The following is a 21,276-nucleotide window of genomic DNA, read 5'->3' as shown; positions in this document are numbered from 1 at the left end:
ATTGTAGGCTAATATTAAAAATGAATTACGCTACTTTCAAGTGCAATTAATTATAGATAGTTTATTTTGTATATTTTAATTTTTTTTAATAGTATGTACTTACAGGTAAAGTGTTTTAACTTTTATTTGTATTAAGTATAAGAGTGTAATAATAAAAGATAATTAATAAAGGTGGACAAGTGAATACCACTTTACTGTAGAGTATAAGTTTCGAGTGGGTCATCACTGTGTTAATGGATGTGTTTAATTTGAAATCAATAATATAATATCGTTGTATACGAAAAACACGATTCTGAGTGGAGACGGTTTGTCAGACGATATCGCACGAATAATATTTCATAATTTTTTATTTTATATTGCTATATTGAAGTAATTTATTTTATTATTATTATTGATTTAATTTTTGACGAAAACAGTGCATTTATAAATAATAAATATCATTCAATATTATTAATATTTAATTATTATAATAATATAAATATATTATATTTATACCATATTGTCCATACTATATGATTGTTATTCACTTTTAAGTCAATACGACAATATAGTTTTAATATAAAACAGTGTTAATAGGTTTGTAGTATAAATAAGTATTAAATATGAATTAATCAATAAGTTTTGAAAATTCCATTGTGCGTATACCAAAAAAGTTTCCCACGAATAATGTTTTTGAATTACTTATAACGATAAAATGAATATCATCGTTATTCTTTGTTATATATTTAAATTGCTATAAATTATAAATTTAAATTTCTATAGACAATATATTATTTTAGGTGCTTTGGTGATTTGCGGGCAATCTTATATTAAATTTTTATGTTTAAGTTATAAAAATTGAACATTTTAAATATTTTCAGTTGCAAAATAATTTGCAAATTTTTGTAATTTTCTTGAATTTCCTTAAGATTTGAACTTAAAATGGTTACCTACAAAATAAATTCAACTAATGTATTTAAAAAAATTTATATAGCTAAAATAACAACTATTATTTTTGATCTTGTATTTTATTTCCAAGTTTTTATCAGAGTAAAAATAGTTAATCGACATTTAGAGAAATAAAACTAGAACAATTTCAAATTTTAAATTTCTATAAATAACTTAAAAATAATCAAAATATTTTTATAATTTTATCATACATAGAATATGATCATATATTCATATAAACAGTGGTGGAAATTTCAAGTATCAAAGGCTATTTGTTTTCAAATTGCAATAAAATATCTAACACTGTTTAAAGAGATATATTTATTTTATAAGTTAATATGCAATGTTAAAAAAATTAACGAGGAATCTTGTATTCGATATTTAAATCTGCAATATAAAAAGAAAATTTTTATAAATTTTTAGCTACAAAAATTTTTTTATATTTTCGAGATTATAACGCACTTTGTCATGATTTTAATTTAAAACGATTATAAAAAAATATTGTGACTACGTGTTATTGACGTATTTTAGTATTTAGTTGATAAATAAAAACTTATGAAACATTTTGAGTTGAATATAAAAAGATTATTTCACTAAAAAGTCAAAATTATACTATGTAAATAACATAAAAATTTGCTTTTTTACGATTTTTTTAAACTTTATTTATTATCGTGTACATACATAAAAAAAACACATCATTGAAAACTCAATGCATATTCATAATCCTGCTCAGAGTCTAAAATGTTTCATGTATATGATTATGTAATTAACCAGTTAATATAATCAAAATGACCAGCCTTACCTATATTGATCATAGTGATTAATGATTACTATCACAGAACTCACCAAATTAACTAAGGGTTATTGGCTTCTTTTAATCAATTTAACGTACCTAATATTATTCACACAACACCAGTACCTATATCACATTGAGTTTAATAGCTCATATATTTATGCGTTTGACCAGATAATGTACTAACAACTTATTGTAAGTGACTAAGCCACAACTTCTAGTTTATAGTAACTAAAAATAAATGTAAGTAGAGAAATACTAAGTTTGTTTTTAAATTCATACGATGTAAGTGTTCAGTATATTCAGAGGCAGTTCCAAAGTGTTATATTTAGAAGTGTAATATAAATAAACACCCACCCAACCATACGAAAATGAAATTTATGATAAAAGTAACTATTGAATGATAACAGAATCAATTACAACCACCATCATCATTAGTTACTTTATTAAAAATGAAAATAAGATGGGTCAAATTGTGGTAAGAAAATTTTTAATGAACCACCCGATACCCACATTCTCTTATATATTGGTAGTAATAGTAAAAATGTTTTCTTTGTCTTTTAAAATATTTTAATGAAATATCGATATACGTATATTATACGTCATATTCTATATGCATATTATACCTAGTTCAAAGGTATAATGTACAAATAATATGTATATTTTTTGTTTATAAATCTATAATATGTCTAAAAAATATAAAATGTAATTATTTTATAATTATTATAATATTAATATTTATACGTATTTTGTGAAAAATTCTTAAAATAAAATGACAATAATTTTTAAGTCCTAATTCAAAAATAATTTGGGCGTACGGTAAAATATCTGAACATTTAGTTGAGGTACTCACCCTTCCCACAGCTAATTGTAAATATTTTTTCCATACCATTATGGTACATCTACATACATAGATAAAATATATGTATACATACATACATACATACATACATTAATCGGTTGAACATAATTATTCGTGGCTCTAAACAATCGCAGATTCATAACTATATTATGGAGGGAACAGTCGGTTTATTTCATAACAACCTATAGTTAATTGTGTATAATATTAGTTACGCCCATTATGTTTCAACATTTTGAAAAATAAGAAATTAAAACCGTTTCTTTATATAAAATTATAATGATAATAAACACGTCTTTTAAAAATAACTAAGAGATTATGATAATGAACAAAATAATTATTATATAATGAGTTTAATCAACAATTTAAACTTGTATAACCATTTACGGCCTCTGTGATAAACAGTTATATAACGTCAATACGCCATGTATATCAACATTTACTAAAAGTAAACAATTTAATTTTTTTAGAAAATTCGATGTTATGCGTGAAAGGTATCTACTGCGATTATTGTATTTACAATTCCTATTAATATTATTTTTTTTTTAATGTCCATAAAAAATATGTCCTGTAGAACTTTTAATTGTCAGGCTTTGTGTTAAACGTGTTTACATTGATTTCAAGGCTCAAGTTATCTATCCTGCTCTATTAAATATAAATATTGTTTTATTGTTCGTTCTGCAATCTTGGAGTATGGTATATTGTCAATAATCTTATTACTATTGATATGTATCAGATTTGAGCGTTTTTAGCAAAACACTTCTCAAATTACACTATGTATTACTGTATTAGTTTTAAAAACGTGAATATCTCTTCGTGATTAACTTATTTTATTCATATACACGTCTTATATTTAGCTAATAGTTGAATTGATAAAGTTTTTTTTATTTTTGTCAAAAATATTATAATAATTTGGATATAAATGTTTTAGTAATTCAGTATTACTGAACAATATCAATTTTCTAATTTTTATCATCTTCGGAACTTTTTCTGTTCTTATTATTTTTCCATTCTAATTTGTCCGACACATTATCAAAAAAATAATACTTTTGTACAGAATAATGAATTTGGCTATAGCCTATAACGAGGCCCAACATTCATTTTTGGATTTATTATTAATATTATTATTATAATTGTTGTTAAATTAAATATTATTTAAATTAATTCACTAATATTTTTACTACCTATTTGTATTTGACTGCAATTTTAGTTTGTCTATAATTAGTAACTTATTTTATACTAGGTAGGTATATCAATAAAAAAATAAATGTATATAATAATAACAATAATAAACATATATAATACATTATTGTAATAAAATATTTAAATTTGTTATAATGCTTATCGTTATATTTATTTACTTGATATTAGGTTTAGGTACAATACAATTATAGGTATTTATATCTGTATATACACCTAAATTATACTAAATTATTCGTCAGTTTATAAAGAAGTTTCAAGTAGTATAGAAATATAGAAATATATAATATATAAATATATAATAAAAAAAAAATAAATATAAATAAATTAAATATATTAAAAATATAATAATAAAATAATATAATATTAATATATTAATATATTAAATATATAATATCTTAGTGATACACGTACTCGTAGTAATAGTATAGGTTATACTGATAATAATATAATAAATAATTGTTAAAATACTTGAATTTATACTTTGTTTCATATTTAGTACAAACATTTATAATCCCTTGTGACATATGTGAGCATACATTTACATACTATATTATACTAATAAAATTGATTCGTAAATATTTGAAGGCGAATTAGAACTTGTCTATTTATAATTTATATATAAGAATATTTAAGTAGGGCTTTTGGCGGGGGATAAATTAATCAGTTGAAGAGATTCCATTGAATTATGCGGTTGCCAAACAAATAGCCATAGGCTTTTTAGGCGTTATTATTGCGTTTATGTTTTAGACAAATTATATGTTTATAATGAAATATAAATAATGTTTAGATCGATATAAATAACCAGTGAAGTATAATTTCAAAATATACCCAACTAATTCACGTAAGTATAATATATTATCATTACGATTAGGTGCTTTTTTTAATATGTACACAATAATAGTTTTCGCCAATTGTATACCTATTATGTTAATTTGCCTACATATATTTTACATTATCAAACGTTAATCAGTAAAATGATTTAACACTAGACGTTATAGTAAAAATAATGTATAAATTATTAATATAATTAATTTATAATGATTAATAGTTTTACACATGTAGGTCATTGAAGTATAATATAATATAATTGACAATTTTATTTTACCTTTATTACTTTATGTGTCGAAAAGAAAAAAGATAATTGTGTTGCCTATATTTATGCATTGCAGGCATGCATCGGCGCACTGTGCGTAGATCAAAAATAATTATCACACTGCTTTTTTACTGGTAAATTTTTATTTAGTTATTTTGTTTGTCTGTCTCGATATATGTTATGTGTTTAGTTTAGCTATATAATATGCATAATCGAAATACCGATTGCGATTCCATTATATAAATAACGCAAAACACAACTGTTATGTAGCCAGCATGTATATATATATATATATATATATATATTATATTATAGTAAATAGTACGAATAAAATCCTAAACTGTTTTCATTAAATATAATTATAATCCCGGTACTCTTAAACGAAGTGAAATCAGTTACTTCCGACTACGAATACATTATGATTTTTCTTTTGTTGTTGTAATGTTGTATTAATCACAGTAAAATAATTTTAATTAACATTCATTGCCTTATGACTATTCGTGATACTAAAGCAGTATAGTTGTCATTTATAATAGTAGGTATACCTATATATTGTATATAGTATACTATACCAGATGCCTGTAACCATTAATCATAATGCTATTGATAAAATAAACAACAGTTGTATAATTAAATATATTCAACACATATATTTATTATTTTATGCAGGTAACTAACTTAATATTTAAATGTTAAATATTAGATTTTGAAAACGTCAGGAACATATACAATATTAAGTACATTCAAATTAAATTACGTTTTTTTTCATACTGACAAAATACTTTTAATTAGTCATTTTTGTATGCTCATTTTATATAGTTCTGTTCTTGTAGGCGTGTGTTTAGTGAATTACTTATACTTTTAATTATGATTATCAGTCATATTAAAGTTTCTGCAGGTAATTTTGTTATAATATATTTTTATTAACTATTAAAAACTTGGTAGTTGAAAAAAAAAGATAATTTGATATTTTTTATACATTACTTCATAAATGAAAATTAAAACCGAAATAAGTTAATAAATATCTTAAAAATTAAAGAAAATAAAAGGCATACCAAGGTATAGTTCGATATTCAGGTGTTGATAATAATTATACTATATTATATGGTTTTATGGTTTATATTTTATAAAAACAGTTAATATCTACACATAACAATATTATAACAAGAGCAGTAAGTCAGAGAGTTTTATAGATTGTTATTATTTTTTTTTTTATATCGCTTACGTACTTTGGTACACGTACAAATACAATACTGGCAAACATTTATAATTTGTTGTATACAATATGATTCAGGATCAAACATTTCTATTAAGAATTTGTCTTACCTAATTATATTTATAAAATGTACGATTTAGAATAATGATATCCAAGAATCGGTACTGTTGGCTTAAGTAATTTAATATAAGCTAGGCACGAAAAATATATCATTATTATTTATCGTATATTTCAATATATTCCACCAAAAGAAAATTTAAGTTGCACCTTTATAAGATCGTCACGCATATTATGTGTTAACCGAAGTATAGTTCAGCAGTTTAAGTGTTATGTTGTAACCTTAAAAAAAATTTAACTGTTAACAAACTTAATGCTTAAAGGTAATAATATTATCTGTGTTATCAAGTTGGTTCTTACGATATTTTGATTATTAATCGAGTATGATGAGTATATAAAATATTAATATTTAAAAATTTTCATAATTCAATAATTTGCTTAAACATTTAAATATTGTAAAAAACCAATGAGAGAACACTAATTTTGTTGTTACCTATACATTATTGGCTTAATAGCCAATAGGTAAATTCACTCTAATACATATACTGAATCAAAGCTAACAACATAAAATTAGAACTGCTGATACAAAGTGGGTTGATTTCTACTTAAATCTATTATAATTTACGATTTATTGTTTTATTATTAATTTTACATTTTATTAGTAGGTGTTAAAAATCAAAAAGTTCCATTTATCGTTAGATTTATTATAAAAAAATTGCCTGTATTCTATCGAGTTTTAACTACTCTATAATTATGAACATGATTATTAAAATATTACATTATAATCATTGAGTAAATTTGTATATCTATAACAAATAAAAATTATTTATTTGTTTTTCATTATCGTATGTGGTACGCATTATTTAATTTTTGTCAGTAAATACACTTTGGCCGCATGCTATACATAATTTAACTATAATATTAATATAGTATTGGATATTGGGAGCACAGATTCGTTGTTATATTGGATGATATACCAATATTTTATAAAGAATTAAAATATGTTTACAAATTATTTTAAGGACTGATAGGTACCTATTTTCGCGAACGTATACAAATCATATATACCTAATAGTTAAATTTTACTGTAATAGTACCTAATTATAATAATGGGTGCTTTATTTTTTAATTTACATGCATGCATGCATTTTGGGTCTAGCCAGTAGCTAATTAACCACCACGCTCTTATAAATAAATATGCTTTTAATATACACTTAAGTATTTATAAACATTATACACAGGTAAATTAAAACACATTTTTTATTAAAACAAATTGTATAATAAGCCACGAAATTATCTACTTTCGTAACATATGTACCAAAATAATACCACAAATATAATAAATATAATGTGTAAGACATTTTCGTGTGTTTTTATTATCATATATTTATTTTTTTATTAAAATGTATACAATTTTAACACCTATATTTGTTAAAGATTATAATGCATCTATATAATCTAATCGGTACCTAGGTACTAAAATATTTACTGAGGTGATTTTAGCACTAAAAATTACAGACCAATATTAAAGTAGGATCCTACTGGCTACTATTAAAACTACATGTTTGTAGGTACCTAATCTACTATACAATATACAAACACTATTTAAACAAATACATGAAATTTGTTAATATTAACGCGTAACTAGTGGCTAATAACTCTACATTGTAGTGTATTCGTACATCGTATACATTAACACCTTGTGACTACATTTTCCGGGGTGTTTCTCTTCTACAGCTAAAATGCTGGCGAAACTATCAAAACTATAATACGTAGTAGGTACTAAAGACCTGTAAGGACCGGGCCAGCCAGACCCGGTTCTCAAAAAGCTCGGCCTGTCTAAGACTGGACCAGGTCGGGCCTTAAAAAATATAAAAAGGCTAGATCGGGCTTTTTTTTTTGTATAACCGGACCGGACTCAAAATATTTAAAATATTCAAAATACGTAAAACATCAAACTGAAACGATCTATTGAAATATTTTATTTTATGTCGAATCAAATTTACAATTTAAAAAAAAACATGAATCACACTTTTAGCGGATATTACGGTGTAGGTATCCACGACTTCGAGGAAGCCCGAGAAAATAATCTTAAAGCGGCATACAAGAAAATATGAACACCCACATTTAACGAAACGAAGGCACCTATACAGTGTAAGTAATTATCATTCGTCACATAACGCGATAATTATTATAAAAACTATTGGCGATTTTAATACCAGTAACCAACCTACACCTCAGACGGCGACGATAAAATCGTCGGTTGTTTTTAAACGGTACTCAACAACGTCAATGCGTTATTGTATATTTGGGCGGTTGAAATGTCGTTGTAATAATACATCGTGTGGGTACAATACACAATACAATGCCTGTCGGACAATGTGCGAATTCGATAAAACACGTGGAAAAAAATGAAAATAATAACGACAGAATGGCGGACATTTGCAAGACGCAAAATGCGTATGGCCAGGTAGCCGAGCACACTAAACATAATAGGTGTATATTATAGGGCGGCGCGGAGGAGGGTGGAACGCGCGCGTACGCTGCAATATCGGCCAATGTACGGCGGTTAGGTACGGAGGTATTGGAAATCGACGGAGAGAACAAACGCCGGTCAATAACGTGCGGCGGAGGGCACACACACACACACACACACTCACACAATACGACGACAACGCTACAACAGCGGCAGCAGCCGCCATCCGGCGAAATATATAAAAAAAAAAAAACGATCGTTATTATTTTTATATATATATATACGTTTTTGCCGCGATCGTGAAATCCACACGAACGGGCGAAATGGCAAATAATAATAATAATAATAATATCGTGTACACATCACCGCGGCATAATATTATTATTGTGCCCGTGCTGCGTGTGTGTGTATACGTCGTCCTCTCGCGCGTCTCGTCGCGCGACGACGTGTCTAGCGGGGCACACGAGCGCTACCTATTGCCCGGCCGTCAACTAACGACACCGGACGGAGAAAAAGTAGAATATTATTTATTTTTCGATTGTTCTCTCTCGGTGAGCCGCCGCCGCCGCCGCGCCACGTAAGCAGGCATTACGGGCAATATAGGCATTCACATTTCACACGCCGCCGCTGCCGCCTTCGGCCGGCGGGCTGGTGGGCGGGCTAACCTAACTGAACTACTACTCTCTCTCGGACTTACCGGGATTTTCGCACACACGCTTAACGCGCGTCACCACTGAAAACGTTACAACTGTCGGACGTTGCCTCCTCCCCTCTCAGCACCTCCCGTCCGACGACCAACCCTTCGCCCCCCCTAACAGTCTTCTTCGTAGGTCGACCGCACGAAAATTCGATATCGTTTTACGAGTTTACGACTGCAAACGGTGTGGTGGTCTGCTGCCACACCTATGGCATATACAGTGATGATGTTCATCATTACTACGACGACGGCGTCGGTAAAAACAATGTCAATAAAACTGTTATTGGCTTATTGCGGTACACGGATGCGAGGGCGTACCGACGACGGCTGCGACGTCGTAGGTCTGCGCGATTCATAAATCGGTTGAATCGGCCGGCGGCGTCGCTGTCGAGAGAACAAGCTGCAGCTGCTGCTGCGACCGGCGCGAGCGTTATCACCGGCGGCCATCGCCGGTGTAGTAGTTGTCTGTAGTCGTACCGGCAGTCGCGGGTGGCAGGGGAACGTGAAATAAAAGTGCATCGAGAAATAAAAAATAATAATAATAATAATAAAAAAAACGATTCTCGGACGCTGTGCAATTCCGCACAATTGACAGCACTGGGTACAGATCAATTAAATGTATGAAAAAAAAAAAAAAACTTATTCATCCCGAATGTTGTACGATGGCAGAGTGGCGGAGCGGGACGGCACCGCCACTAACGCACGCCCTCGCCGCCGTCCCATCACTCTCTCTCACACCGTTAGCTCACCGCTCTCGCTCACGCGGTCCTCGCTCTCTCACTGGTCATGTTATTGATGTTTCGCCGACGGCGTGGTTTAAAAATACGATTTCGTCGGCCCGAAAAATAGCGCGCGCGTCTACCGAGACGCGAACCGTCGGGTTTTTTTTTTTTGGCGCGATTCGTCCGGTTTCAACCGGTGGTCGAAACACGACGGACGTCGGAAGCAGACCCGCAGTTTCGGTAGCAACGCGCCGGCGGAAATCCGTAAATCTCGTCGTCTAGGGAAACCGGCCGACGTTAATAGCCACAACATGATATTATTAAACATTATAGTCCCCGTGCGACGCGTAGTACGCGCCACGCGGAACACAATCACCACGACCCGCAGTAATTCTGTTGGGTCGTTTCGGTAATGACAATAATTACACGCATAAAATAAACGCCGAGAGAAGTACTGGTACTGTCTGTCCGACGCAATCTGTCTTAGAATTATTATTGTGTGAGTTGGAAATCGATTTTTTGCAAAAGAAATCACACAAACTGAACGACAGCGATAATTATTATTATTATTGCGACCGTCGAATCAAATCGTTATTGCACGCCGTCAAAGCGTACGCGTGTCGCATGTCGTGTTTCGTACACCGCGGTTCGACCCTCCGGCGGCTGCAGATCGTCCGAAATCGGGTGGGCCACACGGGCGGGTAGTTAACGAGGGGCGAACGAGAGCTGCCGCGAAGGGGACGTGGGAGGGGGTGAGCGGTATCGCCCGCCCGTATTATACACGCGTATGCATACCAGCGCGCGCACGCGCGCGCGTGTGTGCGTGTGCGTAATATGTCATACAGACGGACGTGTAAAAACATTGTGGTCAAAGAAGAGAGTATAAACGACGGCGGCGGCGGCGGCCTCCGCCGCCGCGACGATATACCGTATTATTATGCGTTATTGGTCAAATTATCATCCCGCCGGTGTGGCGCGTAACGCGCTCCGCGATTGGTCGGGCCCGCCGCGTTCCTTCCAGCGGCGTTCGGAAGCATCGGCCAATGGCGGTGCGCGTTACGGGCCGCCCGTACACTGTGTAAGCGCGACCCAAGATACAATGTCGACGCCGAGCGCGGGCGCGATCGCGCGCGCGCGCACGCTCGTGTGCGTCCGTCGAGCGTGAGCATGTGTGTGTGTGAGCGCGCGTACCCCATCCCGTCCCCGGCCAACCCCACCCATCGGAGCCGGCAAATCGTCGTCGGCGCCGCTCGCCGTCATGGTTCGTGTGTACACAGAGTCGCCGAACCTGAGCGTGCGGGCGCGAGTTCGTGAACGCCGCGGCGTACCGTCAGAGAGAGTGTGCGTGGTGTTTGTGTATTGGCGTGTGCGCATATGTGTGCGTGCGTGCGTGTGCGTGTGTGAATTGCCGGAGGATTTACTTTTAACTGTTAAACGGGAACACATAATAATAATATAATGTATAATAATAAAAATAAAGCATAAATTACACTTATAAACACAGACTAATGTTAACGGCAATGAGTACAACAATAGCTGGCTAGGTAGTATATAATAGTAAACAGTACATGTACAACCCACATAGAGCATAGTGACGGTAGTAGACAGTAGTGTATTTAATGACGAGAAATATAGAAATTTGAACGGATACGAAAATCAAAATACCACCGAACCGAGCTCTGGAACATCGCCTCACACGACACACGGTGTTCACTACTACTACTACTACTACTACTACTACAACGACGACGACTACTATTACTACTACTATACTAGTACTACCACACGAGTACTACTACCACTACCACTATAATAATACTACGCTACTACATAAAATTGTATAAAACATAATATATATATATATGTATACTATTTTTTTTATTATTATTAATATTATCGTTTGTTGTTAAATTCATTTTCGTCTCTTATCGACACGAATCTGTCGTTTGTCTCGTTCGCGATAGACGTCGTACGGATTTACACGCCGCCGCCGCTGTTGTAGTTCGGGAGTACGCACGGACTGGAATCGAAACGCGCGTCGTCGTTGCCGCCGCCGCCGCGTAACATGCATTTTGGCCGCCGCCGCAGTTGTTCCGACGTTAAAAGTGTCACGGCGCCTACATGAATGGTCGTCGTTTACGTTGTTGCCGCTTAGCTACGACGCCGCGATATCATCACACGACAATTATATGATGTGATTGTCTCGAGACTTACTCTGTCCGGTAAGTTAATTTTCTTCCGTTTTTTTCCCCCCAAACGACAATATATGATTGATAATTTAATAACCGTCCGCGATTGTTTATCTATAATGTTGTTGTTATTATTATTATTGTGATGATTATTATTATTATTATTATTATTATTTATTATTATTGTTTATTGCTTATTAGTTATTAACTACTGCTATTATCGTTATTATTATTATTGTTATCGTTGTACGCGGTTTATCGGGGGCTCGCTCGTTGGCGTTACGCTATCATGATTGTGGCTTTCGGCATTGATTCTGTGCGTTTCAAAATGCAGACACACCGAGTTTTCGGTGAAAAAATAAAAGAGCCGCGTCAGCGTGCGTGCGAACGCGTAAATCTGTACACGCCGTAGTGTATACGCGTCTGTTTATATTATAATTTATATATATATATATATATATATATATATATATATACATATGTATACGTATAATATACATTTACACATAATAATATACGTTTGTATTTACATATATATATATATGTATAATATTTATTTGTACATGTATACATACGCACACACGCGCGCACGCGTATACACGCGCTTATGTGTGTGTGTGAGTTTGCGCGTGTGTAAGTGTACCGCCGCCGCCGCCGCCGTCAACACCGCCACCGTCACTGCCGCCGCCGCCGTAGTAGTCGTAGTCGTCGTCGCCGTCGCCGTCGTCGCCGCCGCCGCTGTCGTCGTTTTGTTTGTTGTTTACACGATGGTGATGCACAACGCACAGGGATAGTGTACGACACGGACCGCAACCGTAAACGACGCAAACGACACGGAAGGGAAACAATTAAAACGCTGCGATCGCCGTCCGATCGGGCCCGTTACGGTTTTTCATGACATTTGGTCGTCCGGTACGCGTCTCGCCGCGCCGTGCACGTCGCCGCCGCCGCCACCGCCGCCGTCGTCGTCCCGTCGCGCCACACGAACTTCGGCCGTAATTTTGTTTTCTGCCATTCGCCGAATTCGCGGTCTGCGTGCGTGCGCGCGTATAGTGCCGTTCGCGAGAACGCGGCCTAGAACACGCCGACGGGATAACACCCGTGTTTTGGTAAGGCCTCGATTATACGTGTTGGCTTGTTATTACTATTACTATATTGTTGTGGTTGTGGTTTTCGTTATATTGTCGTTGTTATTTACCTGCTAAAATTATAAATTGTTATTGCTTTTATTTTTACTCGAGTCGATCGCGAGCACTCCGATCGACTCCTCTCCGCGGCGGATTATTATATTGTATTTTTTATTTTTGCTCGCCGCCGGCGCCTTCGCTCTACAGCAGTCTACCGCGATATACTTACCTCCGGTTAGACTGCTGCAAAGTGAATTATTATTCATTTGTCTGGTGCTTAGATTACTTACCTATTTTCAGTGGTTACAGATCAAAACGTATGTAATAACGATACTTTTAAACATTACATACCTTTATGTAGGTTAGGTTAGGTTAGGTCCACTATCTAACCCAAGGCTTTTACAAGATAGGTATGTGTTCTTCCTTGTCAAGTCTTTAACACGTTCCAATATGGCCAACTAAATTTAATGTTCACTAAATGATTTTAGTCAGCAACAGTGGCTCAAGTATTAAATATCAAAGTAAATTGTCTATACATGTAATTTTATATTTGGTACCTACTTATCTAGATAACCTGTTATAAATAAATAGGGACGTATATTTATTATTAATGCTTAAACTATTTAGGTAATGGAAATGGAAATAAGTAATTAAAAATACTAAATACTGTATGCATGAACTAACTTAAAACCTACTTAAAATTGTTTTCATTTTTATCAGCATTTTTTTTTTTGTCCAAAATTGTTTAAAGTGATGATCGAAAGATGAACAGTTATTAAGATTGAACAATCTAATCGTTTGAAAATTAAAAACGTAGTGTGTTTTATTAAAAATTTCAAAATTAGGTATAGATATTCATTAAAATATTTGCATAGACATACTTAAAATATGCTTCTGTTTGATGTATTTACATACTTATTACTCTATAATTAGAAGATTATTCTTAAGTATGTAGGTATTAATAACATTAAGTCTAAGGAATTATCTTATTAGGTACCTTTAATGTCAAATTCAGTAAAAAATACCTGTAAATAGCTTGGAATAGTAATGACCTATACTCTGTATAGAATTGGAGTGTAACCACTCTCACGCATGTAGTCTGAAACACCGAACACAGTCAGATCCCTAGAAGACATCTAGGCACTTTGCCGTTGGTTGAAATTATCCCTACTTGTCATGCACGGCTGTTTTCTCATGTTGTCCTACACTAATTTTTGTGGTAAGAGCTGTATATTGGTTTTGACTTGAGATGTAATATGCATTACCAGTTAATTGTTAGCTGAGCAATTAATTGCTTCTCATTTATTCTAAATAGAGTATAGGTGTAATAATTACAGAATATGAGATATATAAGATTATAAGTTGACTAATGGTCTTTTAACACGTTCAATGCCGACATTATTTTGGCATATCACGCTACATACCATGCTAATATTTGATTGATAAAATCTTCTCACTATTACAAAAAAGGAGGAATCTAAACATCAATTATACCAACTTATTTAAAAATATATACTGAGTGGCCAAAAATATTATAGTCATACACTCTTGGCCAAGTTTTTAAATCGCTATGAAGATATGTATATAATCTGTGGGATATCCTCCTACATTGGCCAGGCGTGTTAGTATCCAAGTGTTGGAGCAAGTGATGTCGGCATTGAATGTGTTAAATGTCATTCAGTAGTCTGCTATATTTTAGTGTTTTGGATGCACTTGGATCTATTGTTAACATTTGTGAACTCATTCTTGATTACGTTCACTAAATGTTTTAAAGAACCATATCTTACATTTGGAGTTAAAGAAGTACCTAATTTAAAATAACTTTGATCTTAATAATTTAACGTTTGCATTTAATTCTTAAAGTATATATTTTCATAATGTCTTAAGCACCTACACCACCTATAATATAGGTAGGTACTTATATAAATATTTTAATTAATATCATAGCTACTTATTTTGCTACCTACTTAAAGTTTAAATTTATTTAAAACCTAACAAATCTTAGCATTTTTATTTGATTTAAAAATTTAAAATTTTTGTTTGTCTTGAAACTAATTGATTTTTAAAATTATGGATTGAAATTAGTTTTTGAAACACCACTTAAATTTTTTTTATTTTCTTAAGTGGCAACCAAAACCAAAAGCTTAATCAAAAACTGTAATCGAAACGTTCGACAAAAACCAAAAAATTAAATAAATTGTTGACATAACTTTATTAAAAATAAAATAACAAAAACTAGAGCTAAAAGTAAAGTTTAGGTTAAAACTATTATTGGTTTCAAGCCCTGTTTAAGATCTTATTCATTTAAGTTTCTATTGAATATGAAGTCACTAATAATAAAATAAGCTAATTGTATTAATTGAACCTAATCAAATAACAAGTTTCAGTACTTAAGTAAATACTAATAACAGTTATCAAATTCTTTTTGAAACAGTGTCAACCTTCTTTTCATTATTTTATTTTCAGACAAGGGTTTTGAACATTTGTCATTTTTTCTACTTTTGGTTTTGGATGCTTAAAAGTAAAATAGAGGTTGTGATCAATCAGGATGTGGATTTTTTTTTAAAATTAAGTGACATTCTACCTACCTATTGATTTTGTTGTGTAAAACTTCCGAATTCATTTTATCCGAGTATTAATGAAATAGGTACCCATATAATATATTCTTAAACATTTTTTTCATATTTATGTTTCCTTATAACACACATAAAAAAATTAATATTTAAAATTAGATTTGAGAATTAAGAGTATGTAGTTTTTTATCTGTATAATTAGTCTGTTATAAACAAAATTAGCTCATACATCATTGTAGCTTCCTCTACTGTCAAAGTTAGCAATGATTGACTATCGACATCTCCCAGCAGTTAGTGAAATGCGGAAGAGTAGAGTGTTGATGTCGGCTATGGGGATAAATGAATAATTTTTGTTCATTAGTTCACAAATTCTTATTTTGAACAGAGTATTAAGAGAAAATGAAAATAAAATCCCATATACACATTATCAATAACTCATAAATTTTCATTCTAAATATGTACTATATTATTTATGTGATATTGTAAAATGTATCAACAAATAAAATTATTTAAACTGCATATTTAATAATTATTATCAAATTATAATATTCAGCTGAATTATAGTTGTATAGAAGTTATAAGTAAAAAAGTTAATTAAGTTTATTTTTTCTACCTATTTGAATTATTCTATCTTTTAATTAAATTAACTATTATCTATTTTTATAAAGTACCAATATTTAACATTTAGAAATTAACAATAAAAATAAATGTCTTATTTGTTTTATTTTCAATTAAATTATATAATTTTAATGTGTATATTATTATTTAAGAGGACACTACACCTGAATCTATGTGTGTTATTTCTATCTTATAATAAATGCACAACATAGCAAATTTACATTCAGTAGAACCCATTTTGTTTTGTTAGTTTTAATATCAAAGTGAATTGATCTATTATTAAAGTTAAGAGTACAATCAGTGATTAAAAGTTGATTTTTGTTTGATTTTAAATGTTCAAGCTTGTTAAAAGCATTTTTAATATTATAAAAGTTTAAAAATGCTCACTTTAGCTTAAAAATTTCCAACGTTTAAGTACAAATAATGTTCTTACCTATGAATTTGATAATAGATAAATTCACTCTAACATTAATCCTTACAACATAACAAGGATTCAATTAAATGTTTACTGCTATGTTTTATGGAAATAAACAATACACGCAGGTGTAACAACCTTTTAAAACCTATACTTTTTCAATCCTTAATAATTTTTTTTATTTAAAAATAAAGTTTTAATTTATATATATCAATTAAAAGTAAGATATTTATTTAGAGTTCTATTGAATAACATTTTTATCAAGTTTTAGAGTAGGTGTATTTGTAGTTTGTATAAGAGGTATGTGTATATGTGTATATAAATATTATTTTTATATGAACATATTGTTTTAATGTGTTGTGGTTTAATTTTTGTATATTTTGAGATAGACAACCAAAGTATAATATTCCATTGCCATTTTTTGTTTAGTAAATAAATTCAAAAATAATGAAAATATAATATATTTTGACGTGTAAATATGACTACTAATTTATTTAAGTAATACTACTGTTACTGTATTTAAATAATGATAATAATAGAAAAGTGATGAAATATTTAAATTAGGTAAATTTATATTTTTTGTTATTTAATAACCTTATCGGGTAACTTATTTATTATCTATTATGTACTATTTATTAATTTATTATTTTATCTAATTATTTAAACATTTTTACTATAGTTAAATTTAAGCTTATATTTTTTTAGGATTTTAAAGCAACTCAATAAAAAAGAATGCAAGACATTTTTTATAAATAGATTTACAATGAATTTAACTTAATGTCATCACATTGGTAAAGATTATTTTGATCCTACTAAGTTTTTTCCATAAAATTTTACATTAGCAAAGATTGGTTAAAGGTAAATAACACTGTTATCGAACATTTTAGAAAACTACCAACCATTTATACTTAATGTTTAATTTACTATTTGTTTAGAAATAATTTAAATTCAAAATTAATCTTAAAATTATGCATAATTGGTTATAATTTTGTCTATTAAAAGTTATAAAACTATTAAAGTGATTTAATTATCCAAAGTATTGTTATTCTAATAAAATTTCAATTTAATATAACAATTTTATGATTTGATTGAGATTTGTATTTTTTTTATCCTAATAAATGATCAATTCTATAGCCAGTATTCACATTAAATTGAACAATGACAATATAAACAATATTTTATTATCTATTTTAAATCTTTGTATTTATTACACAAGTTTTAACGATATGTACGATGCATTATTAAGGTATTTGTTAATGAAGCAGATATATTTTTATTACAAGTAGTTGGTTTTTTTTAATTAGTAGATTAAATATCACAGCATAGCATTTATAAATGCAACAACCTCGAAAACGTGTATAGATTTATTTTTAAAATAAGTATTTTAATTGTTATTGTTTTGTTAATCCTAAGCCTTAACTACACTGTCTTATTACTTAACTAGTATCTAAGTTAATTTAAAAAATATATATTTTTAGTATTTATAAATGTGTGATTAATAAAGTCACACAATAAAGTCATCTAAACACATTTTATTATTTTCAGTTAAAAATCTAATTCATTTTTATTTTGTAATATATATTTTTGTATAAACATTTCTTACACATAAAAATTGAATTGTAAACTTTTTTAACATTAAGCTTAAAATAGATTAGTTCTTCATAACTTGAGTATGCTGAAAGAGGAAAAGTTATAACGGTTATGTTCATAATAACAGTCGTAAGCGTATAGCTTTTCCCCTTTTAGTGTATTCATATCAGCAATCAACATTCAAGATTTTTTTTAATAAGAAATCTATAATTTATGTAAATCAACTGTAACTTTAAATTTTATTTAAATTAGTATATATAAAATGTTTATTTTTATAATATTCTTTTTGTTTTAGCTAAATTAATTTTTATTTTTTTTGTTTTAGGAAATAAATCCAAAACTGATAAACTACGATTGCATCAAACAATGTCAGACGGCGACACCAATGAAGATCTGCTAAATAGCAGTATTTAGTTGGTTCAGAAGACTATGGATTCATATGAGTTGTTTGGAGAGGATGTGGGTGGAAACATGTTGGAAGGTTTATCTGAATTGGGAGGAGATAATTTCACTGATGTGGCAGGTCGTGGAAGTCAACCCCCTGCAAATACAGGTTATGCCCAATCGCAACCATATCAATTACCCGGAGAAATGCATGGTCACCAAGGGGAGTCTCCACTACAAAAACTTGCATCATTTGGACCCCCAGGTGGTGCAGGGCCAAGTGCACCTGATTACAACCCTGGTAATCACATGGATCACTTTCATTCTAATCACTCTGGATCAGCTTACGGATCAAGTAGGGTTTCTTCAGGCCTAAGACCTAATTTAGGACAATCTGGACCGCCACAGTATTCACCTTATTCAGATGCTGCAGCAGGCATGTATGGTGCCACTGATCAAGCTGCTTTACAAGCTTGGTCTAATTATCCTGCTCCAGGTATTAGTAGGCATTATCCACATATAGCTCAACCATCATACAGACAGCACATGAGTTATCAACAACAACCCAGTCAAGAAAATCAACAGAAACCAGGCCAGTATGTATCTATGATGACTTCACATCAAGCTCCATCTAGTGTTTATTCGCGAAGTCAACAACAATCAATGGCACCTTATCAAAATATGATGTATTCAAACACTTCGCCTGGGTATTCTGCTTATGGTCATCAACAGAACACTACTACAGTTTCTTCAAGAATACCACCCCATCACATGCAACAATATCCACAGCAACAAATGCAAATGCCTGAAATTCCTAATCCTCAAGCTCCATCAAATTATAATCATTTACAAACACAAATGACTTCTCATCCGGCATTTTCACAGCAACCTCAACCACCTCAACAACAGCAATCTCAACCACAACAACCACAACAACAAATGCCACAAAGATCATTAGGAATTGATGTGCCTAGTAATCCTTCTTATGGGCCACCGAGTGGGGGTAACCAGAGTAAACCTCATACTTCTCAAGGAGGAAGCCCTCAACCGCAATACCGTGCACAGTTTCCCCAACTGTCGCCCCAGATGTCTCCGCGACCTCAAATGTCACCTAGACCACAAATGTCTCCAAGGCCTGTAATGTCGCCAGCAAAACCAACTACGCATTCACCACATCCTCATTCCGCTCAATCTAACATGTCTCCAAGGCCTGCTACAGCATTAACTCCCAAAGCAGTAGCTACTTCAAGCCCATCTCCATATGCTCAACAGAGTACCCTTCAACAACTTGAACAAATGGTGATGCCTACAGTTAATACTAATACAACCACCGATTATCCAGGATATAGAAGTGGCTTACAAGCTAATACTTCTCCACATTGGCAATCAGCACCGAGACCTCCTCATAACGGAGGAATGGTTTCTCAAAATATTAACGACCAAGGATTACCAGTTTATTCAGCTATGCCATCTGAAGACCAAAATCTGGATTCTTCTAAATCTCAATCAAATTCTAATTCTAGTGGTAATTTGAATATGAATAATATACCTAATATGGGTGAATCAAATTCTATTCCAAATCAAAATAATCTCGATTATCCTCCTAACGCACAAAATAAATATACCATTTTAGAACCGCAACACATTCCTGTTTCACATTCTGCAGATATGCCTCCAACTTTAGAACCACAAACAAACATACCGCCAGCTCAACAGCAACAACAATTACAACCAACAAACCAGAACCCAAGTTCTATGGAACATATGGGGTCTAACAGTATGACTTCTACAAGTATTGGGTATAATGACTCAATGTCACAGTATCAAAATGGTAACAAAATGGAAGAAATGATTGGCAATCAACCACCTGATGCACCTCAGCAGATGCAACATTCCCAAGCTTCAATGTATGATCCTAGAGGCCCTCCACCTCCGGGAATGTATCATTCTTCACCAATTAGTCATCAACAAGAAATGGCAGCGTTGCAACAGCAACTTCAAGAATTATACTGTATGCCACCTACTGGTCCTGATCATCAACTAAGAGTATGATATTTATATTTTTTTATTTAATATTCGATCAAATTTATTCAGTAAGAAAGTAGAAAGCAAACCAATATTAAATTATTATTCATATAGGTTTGTTAGAGATAGTGTATATTATTTAGTTTATTAGTGTGTGTGAAAAGATAAGGAACAATGAGTTTAGGTTATAACTGTGGCCAGTAGCATATGTATACAGTTGTATAACATTCATCAGTGGTCTGTTATAGTTGTAAAATATTTGAATAACTTTAAACTTCAATTTTTAAGAGTACATAGAATCTGCATGTGTTG

The 21,276-nt window shown here is 31.7% G+C and overlaps 1 protein-coding gene across 1 annotated transcript in view; it reads left to right on the top strand.

The window, feature by feature from the left end:
* The first annotated feature begins 18,984 nt into the window (after positions 1–18,984).
* Positions 18,985–21,276, top strand: part of LOC113559722 (chromodomain-helicase-DNA-binding protein 7-like) — a 28,026-nt gene continuing 25,734 nt past the window's right edge. Inside the window, 1 exon segment of the mRNA XM_026965464.1 lies at positions 18,985–20,985. Within this exon segment, the coding sequence (XP_026821265.1) occupies positions 18,985–20,985 (2,001 nt within the window).

The sequence above is a fragment of the Rhopalosiphum maidis genome, chromosome 3 (genome assembly GCF_003676215.2).
Source record: "Rhopalosiphum maidis isolate BTI-1 chromosome 3, ASM367621v3, whole genome shotgun sequence".
NCBI lineage: Eukaryota > Metazoa > Arthropoda > Insecta > Hemiptera > Aphididae > Rhopalosiphum > Rhopalosiphum maidis.
The sequence above is the reverse complement of the archived record's forward strand: the minus strand, read 5'-3'. Positions and strand labels throughout refer to the sequence as shown.